Source organism: Parambassis ranga, chromosome 17 (genome assembly GCF_900634625.1).
Source record: "Parambassis ranga chromosome 17, fParRan2.1, whole genome shotgun sequence".
NCBI lineage: Eukaryota > Metazoa > Chordata > Actinopteri > Ambassidae > Parambassis > Parambassis ranga.
The window spans coordinates 22,545,578-22,553,804 of record NC_041037.1 but is presented as its reverse complement, the minus strand read 5'-3'; the positions used below and the strand labels follow the sequence as shown (position 1 = coordinate 22,553,804).

Below are 8,227 nucleotides of genomic sequence, written 5' to 3'. Positions count from 1 at the left end.
CCTGCTGTGTGTACCCAGGGTCAGGACCACACATAGTGAAGCAGGATTCAGTTATTCTGCCCCTCGCCTGTGGAACAGCCTTCCTGAACACCTGAGGTCACTTTATGTAAGTCAGGCCTGAAAACACTGTTTACTGCAGCATTCTCCTAAATTCTCTAACTGCACTCTGCTCAGTTAATGGTCCTGATTTTATTTGATGTTTTTTATGATTTTATTCTATTTATGATTGTAATTTCCTTCTTAATTGAATGTTTATTTAAATGTTTTTATTCTGTGATTTCATCCTATGTAAAGCCCTCTGAATTTCCTTGTGTATGAATGGTGCTGTATAAATAAAGCTTGCCTTGCCTCCTCTGACCTGACTGGACACTGTGGACTTTGTCCAAAGTTCAACCAGGAAGACCTTCTCTATTCTCTGTCATTACTGAGGCATGTGAGACACCAAGTGGAATGGAGCTATGAATGAAAGGAGTGGACAGCTGGGAGGCAGAGAAACATCACTGTGTAACATCCAGGTCCTCATAGGAGGACAGGAAATAAACCACAGAAGCAGCTGACACAATACAGACTCACACTGACCACCATACAGTAATGAACCGGCTCCAAGAGCAAAGGATTGTGGGGGTTTAAGCTGAGTCAAGAACATGGAGAAACAATACAAGTCGAAGGAACAAGCAGAGCTCCACAACTCAACACAGCAAACAAAGAAGACACCTGGGCTGACACCTGTACACGGGTTCAGGGACTTTAGGCTCAGGCTCAGTTCAGATGTGTTCCTCGTTGTCGTCGTCCTCCTGTCTCTGTGAAGTCTAACCTGGAATCCACGTGAAATCCTTCCAGCTGTGGGGGGCTTCCAGCAGCACTACTGGCGGCGACCTCCTGTCTGCTGGAAGCAGTTCAAGTTGTAGTGGTCTTCTACCAGGACTCGGCCATAAGAACCTCCTACAGAGAGCAAAGGTCAACATCATTCAAGGTGCAGTCTTTGTGTTCACACTGTGCAGGGTTAATAAGATGGTAACATGTGTTCTGCCTTCACATCAACTCACTGTTCTCTAATATGCTCAGTGACCTGAACATAAACAGCCTTTGACTAAAGACGGCTTCCACAAGCTGATGTTTATATCAGCAGCCATCTTTCACAGGTCAGCCTCAACAAGAAGTTCTTTCAGACCACCTCCCCCTTCTCTGACGTCTTTGTACAAACACAACCATGGATTTAGCCTGAGCTAACATGGTTTGAAGCTAGCTCAGAAGCAGTGTGAGTGGAGAACAGTGGTTAAATGCTCTGAATAAATGTCTTTCTTGGTCCTCTGGATCAACACCCTCCTCTGGAACAGGTCTCAGGTCTTAAATGTCAGGCCAAGCCCTCATCTCCAGCCCCATCCTTCACCACCACCACCACCAGGTCTAGAGCCCAGGAGATGTTTGTTCCCTCTCCTCACCTCCTCCCTCAAACCTCACATCACCTGTCATCACATCAGGGTCTAAACACCAAAAACACATTTTCACCTTTGTATTGATCAGTTTTTGTGGGCAGCAGTGGCACAGTGGTATAGCAGGGTTGTCCCGTAACCGAAAGGTTGGTGATCCCAACTCCTCCCTAGTCACTGTTGTGTGTACTTGGGCAAGACACTTTACCCGCATAGCCTCCAGTGTACTCACTGGTGTATGGTGCTCTTTGCTGGGCTGCCTTAAGCAATTTCCCCATTGTGGGACTAATAAAGGTTTCAATTATTATTTTTTTTGCTTCGTGGAGTAGTGCGGACAAAACCACCTGCAGCTGAATGTCACAAAGACAAAAGAGCTGGTGGTGGACTTCAGGAAGCACCAGACGCTCCCAAACCCGGTCAGCATCAAAGGTACCAACGTGGACATTGTGGACAGCTACAAATACCTGGGTGTCCACATTGACCACAAACTGGACTGGTCCACAAATGCAGAGGCAATATACAGGAAGGGACAGAGTCGCCTGTATCTACTGAGGAGACTCAGGTCCTTTAACGTCTGCCAGACCATGCTGCAGATGTTGTACCACTCGGTGATCTCCAGCGTCATCTTCTACACTGTAGTGTGCTGGATGGATGAAGGATGAAGACGGCCGACACCAACAGACTAAACAAGCTCATTAGGAAGGCTGACTCTGTCCTGGGAGTGGAGCTGGAGTCTGTGGTGGAGGTGACAGAGAGGAGGACACTGAGGAAACTCCTCAGTATTCGTAACAACACGTCTCACCCCCTGCACGACACACTGCTGTCCTACAGGAGCACATTCAGCGGTAGACTGAGACTACGAGGAGCAGCACAGAACGCCACAGGAGGTCCTTCCTGCCAGTGGCCATCAGACTGTATAACTCCTCCCCTTTCTGTAGGGAGAGGAGCTAGATAATCATGTCATGCATCACTGTCATTCCCTCCACTGGTCTATATTATGTTTACTTAGCACCTTATATCTCCATATTGTATCCATGTATCATATATGTATCATATATACTGAAGCCCTCTACAAGAAGGGCCAGAGCCGCCTCTATTTTCTGAGGAGGCTCTGGTCCTTTAACATCTGTCAGACTATGCTGAGGATTTTTTATGAGTCTGTGGTTGCCAGTGCCATTTTGTTTGCTGTTGTGTGCTGGGGCAGCAGACTGAAAGCAGCAGACACAAACAGACTCAACAAACTGATCAGAAGGGCCGGGGATGTGGTGGGGGTGGAACTGGACTCCCTGACAGCAGTGTCAGACAGAAGTATGCTGTCTAAGCTGCAGGGGATCCTGGAGAACAGCTTCCATCCTCTACACCACGTGCTGCTGAAGTGCAGGAGTACGTTCAGTGCCAGACTGATCCCTCCTAAATGCACCACTGAGCGCCACAGGAGGTCCTTTCTTCCTGTGGCCATCAAACTGTACAACACCTCCCTCTGAGACCAGAACACACTGTCTTGTAATCTTATCCATATTGGATTTATTCAGACAAGATTTTACTGCACACGGTACAAGTTGTATTATATATGACTTTAGTCTTCACTTGCCAGGATTTGACTTGAATGTTTATTATTGTTTAGAATTTATTAGGTTTTATTCTTATTTTACACTTAGTATTTTACCTTATTTGTATTTCTGTCTTTTTTGAGCATACATGGAGCACCTGGAATGAAAGCAATTTCCCCTGGGATCAATAAAGTATTTCTGATTCTGATTCTGATATTGTGCCCATACTGCGTACTGTACTCTGATTTGGATTATAGTGACACTTATACTCTGTACTTAACTGCATTTAATGTAACTTGATACCTCTGGCACAAGAATTTCCTTCAGGATTATTAAAGTTTTATCTTATCTTATCTTATCTTATCTTATCTTATCTTATCTTATCTTATCTTATCTTATCTTATCTTATCTTATCTTATCTTATCTTATCTTATCTTATCTTATCTTAACAAACAATGTGCACTCACTCCTGAGTTTGTCCTGATTGAACTGCAGGACTTCACTGTTCAAGCTGCCAACATCAACTCTTCCTACTTAAACCAGTTTTACTGCAGCACGGCTGCAGCTTGGTGAACCCCTGTAGGACTCAGGGCCTGTACTGAACAGCTGGCAGAGGTGCACAGACGTCTTTAACAGCTCCCTCACACAGCAAACAGTCCCACACAGCTCTAAGTCTTCTGCTATAGAGCCGCTCCCCAAAGACCCCAAACAGCAGCACAATGAATGAGTTCAGAGCTGCAGCGTCCACAGACAGTCCCTCTGGACTCACACTGCAGTGTACCTGTGTAAATGATAGTTAATACTTAGTCTGAGCTCCCTGGATGATGATGCTGCAGCATCACTGTCATCTCTACAGCTTCCATCAGCCTGAATGGAAACAGAGCACAGCAAGGCGGAGCTACACAGCTGAATATGAAAGGCTGCATGTTGGAGTGAAGAGCTGCTGTGTTCTCTCTGTTGTTCATTCAGCACAGCTGGAAATAATGTTCCTGCTTTTCATCTGGATGATGATGGTCTCCTTTCAAACTGGTAAGTCATCCAAAGATGGATCCAGATGGAAAAGGAGCCGATAGACATGAAAACATTCTGATGTTGTTTGAACTGATGAACTCTGAAACTCCTGAACTAAGTTAAAGATCCAGAATCCAATCCAAATGTCATGCTGAATATATCTTTGTTGTTTTCAGGCTCCTCTGAGGATTTACTGACACCATTTAAAGATAAAGTGACGGCTTTGGAAGGAGACACTCTGACTCTGACCTACACTCTGAACAGAGATGCTGCATTGGATGATTACTTCTTCTGGTATCGACAATATGCAGGAAAACCTCCAGAGTTCCTGATCGTTCATTATGGAACAAAAGAAGAAAATAAGTCCAGATTCTCAGTTAAAGTGAGCAACAAACGCCAAATCCACATGCAGATGTCCTCTGCTGCAGTGACAGACTCTGCTGTGTACTACTGTGCTGTGAGGCCCACAGTGACAGGAAACAGCTCAACTCTGTACAAAAACCTTTGGAGCAAAGACAACACAATACTCCACAACATCCACTAGAGGGACTCACACACTGTTCAACCACTGATGTTTCAGTCATTGGACTGAGGACAAAGACAACAAAGACATGAAGCAGTAAAGATCAGAGACAGAGACAGAGCTGCTGTGGAAGCACTAAAGAATTTCATTGGCTGAGCTGAACTGAAACAATAACAGCAAGAGGTGATTGGCCCCGCCCACTGAACTTCAGCTCATCCAATGACATTCTTTGTGCCTCATTGTAGTGCAGTGGAAGAACATTGTTGATGTGCTGTGTGTCTGCTTTAATAACTCCAAAGACATGTTGCTTCACCTCTTTTTGTTTTCATCTCACTTCATAGGTGAGTTTATGAGCAGCTGGATCAAAGATGTCTGCCTGCTGTTCTACAACTGGACATTTGTCTTTGGCACTTACAAATGTCCATGTTGGACACATGCAATCATCTGTCTTTGTCATCAAGCTGAGCTCTTTGTGTCCACACAGTAACCCAGGAGACATTTTCCACTGTCTTCTCCTTTCAGCATCATGGACAATGTTAGTCTAATGGCTTCATGTTCTCTACTTTTTCCAGGACTGACAGCTGGAGACACAATCTCTGCTGGACAAAGACAAGTCAGCGGGACAGAGGGACAAAACGTCACACTCTCATGTACATATCAGACATCGAGCAGCTGTCCAGACCTTTACTGGTACAGACATCATTCTGACCTTCAGGCTCCTCAGTTCATAGTCTGGAAAGAAGCAAAGGATTGTTCTAGAGAGCAAATTCCAGATAGTCGCCATGAATCCAAAACAACGTCCACATCATCTGAACTGACCATCAGAGGTGTGAGGCTGGCAGACACAGCTCTCTACTACTGTGCTCTAGAAACACAGTGATACAAAGTGTAGAAGAGGCTGTACAAAAACCTGAACACAGATATCTGACTCCTCTTCAAAGAGGAGGGAAGTGGGATTCAAACCACAGACCTTCATATCAGATGGATTCTGATGGTTCCTGTTTGATCAGAGTCACTGTGGTTACAGCTGCTCCTCTTCTTCAGAGCACTTTGTCTGATCACAGCTCTAAGTACACACTGAGTTCATCACACCAACAAGGAGGCTGAAAGAACAGGGGTCAAAGGTCACCTCTCAGCTGTCTTCAGTATGTCCTCAGAACTAATCCAACATGATGTCTTCAATGAACCCCCCCCCCCCCCCCCCCCCCACACACACACACACACACACACACAAAGCTTTTCCACCAACATGGTCAGCACTGATCAATTAAGTGCAAGTTACCAGTGACTGCTAGAGTTGACACCAACAGGGCAGAGGAGTTAACACCCGGCCTCCACCGAGCTCTGAACCACCTTGAACTCACAGACATCTATGTGTGGATGCTGTTTGTAGACTGGAGTTCAGCATGTAACACCATCATCCGGACATGTGCAAAAACTGGACAGATCTGGACTTTCAACCATCATACCTGCATGGATCAAGGACTTTCTCACAAACTGTGACATTAGGCCAACACTGATCTTCCACCCACATCCAGTTAGAACTGATGAAGCTGCTTGGATGAGCAGCGAAACATCTTCAAGAAAACTCTACAAGTCCAGACACCTTGCTTCAATCTTCTCTACATATGATGACCTGGATGACTGAGAATCTTCATCAACATGTTGAACCCGTCAGTGTGCCTGTTGTCCATGGGGTGGTAAGTTGTATTCCTACACTTTTTCACCCCGTCATCTTCTTCTGAGAGGGTGTAACACCATCCTCCATCACAAGGTCAGCCTCCATGAAGGAAGCAATGGTATAGACCTCATCTGGGTCAGTTGACACCCCATTCTCATCAATCACTTGACCCAGAAATCAGACACTCCTACTAAGAAGGAAACATTTCTTGGGGCCAACTTTAACCCATGTGCTCAAAGCCTACTGAAGACACAATCCGACAACAGGTGGGCATCCTTGACCGTGCGTGCATTCAACCAGCAGTAATCCACACAAATTCTGAGTTCCCCACTCTTTGTCCACACAAACACAAGCAGAGAGGTCCACTCATGGAGCACACCGACGACAAACCATAAGGTCTTTCTTATAGATGATAGCTTTGGGCGGCTCCACCAAAACAACACTGCCTTTTGAAATGGGCGAACCTGTGGGCAACTGACCCCAGACCAAGAGTCACCGCTTGTTTAAGCTTGGCAGTACCAATGACATCAGGCATAGTTTCACCTCTGCATCTGGTAGGAGGTGTGTGTCTGCACAAACACACAGAAGGACACAGTGAGCAGCTGCTGGAAGCCTTTTCTCCACACTGTTGAAGTGCACTTTGTAGCTCCACTAGAGGGCCACATGATCCAGGAGGCGGTGCACTCCTTGTGCGCTGTGTTGCAGCATTCTGTCAGTAAGAAGTGCTGCTGTGAAGAGAACAGCTGTCAGACTGAATGTGGAACATCAGCTGCTCCTCCTGTTGATTGAAACCTTGTTGTACAGATGGAACATTGGCTGTGGATTCTTCTTGCTGCTCTTTTCTTTGGTAAGATAGAAAGCTGCACATGTTTCCTCTTCAAACACTTGAAGACATTACTGAGCTCTACATGAAGAGCTCTGAATGTTCATTCTACGATCACTCACAGCACATCATCTCTGCTGCCATCTGTTACCTTGGAAAACACCTTATATGCTTCAAAGTGACAATGATCCCTGAAAATGACATCTGTTCTACATGTGAGAGAACTCTTTAAAGCTGCTGATTGTTCTGCTTTCATCAATCATCTTTATTGATCCATCTCTTCCTCTGCATCTTCTCTTCTTCCCCAGAGTCTAAAGGACAAGACTCAGTGACCCAGCAAGAGGGAGATGTCACTGCTGCTGAAGGAGACACCGTCACACTTGGATGCTCCTTTAAGACCACCAGTGCAGGTCGCACTTTGTTCTGGTACAAACAAGAAGTGAACGACTTTCCAAAGTCTATAGTGATGCGAGTGGCTGGAGTCAAAGATCCAGGAGACTCCAAGGAATCAAGATTTGATGCTGAACTCAAAGACACATCAGTTCCTCTGAAGATCCAGAAGCTTCAGCTGTCTGACTCTGCTGTGTACTACTGTGCTCTGCAGCCCACAGTGACAGGAAACAGCTCAACTCAGTACAAAAACCTTTGGAGCAAAGACAACACAATACTCCACAACATCCACTAGAGGGACTCACACACTGTCACAGCTGTATAGACTGTCAGGATTCAGTCTGCTGTGGACTCTTCAGATTGTTTGTAGAGGAGATGAAACATCATCATCAGTTATGATCCTGTTAGCTGACCTGCTCCATGTCTGTCACATTAAAAGACAAAGACAGGAAACAGTGGGACCACATGACAGGACTGAACCACCTCAACATGCTCCTCTCAGTGTGGAGGAGCAGCAGGTCTACACTGAGACTCTCCTGGGTGGATGACCTCCTGACATGGTCTTAGAGCTAGAGAACTACAGAGAAACCTGCTTTTCCTTGTCCTTGACCCACTGGTCACCACATATGACCTCCCCACCACGGGCACACCTCACCATCCATGGAAGTCATGAACAAGACCAGAGACAAGGTGCAGCCCTGGTGGAGCTCCACATCCACCTTAAACAGGTCTGACTTCATACCAAGCACGAGCAGACTGGGGGTCTGCTAGAGTCACATCAAATTAATTAAGAAACCTTTATTAGTCCCACAATGGGAA

The 8,227-nt window shown here is 45.8% G+C and overlaps 1 gene segment (V, D, J or C); it reads left to right on the top strand.

The window, feature by feature from the left end:
• Positions 1 to 6,866: 6,866 nt before the first annotated feature.
• LOC114450390 (T cell receptor alpha variable 18-like) lies at positions 6,867 to 7,634 on the top strand (the record flags this gene model as incomplete). The annotated part of the segment is given in 2 exon segments: positions 6,867 to 7,042; positions 7,327 to 7,634. Coding segments are annotated over 2 exon segments (351 nt in total), but the record flags the coding sequence as incomplete, so codon positions are not given.
• Positions 7,635 to 8,227: the final 593 nt, after the last annotated feature.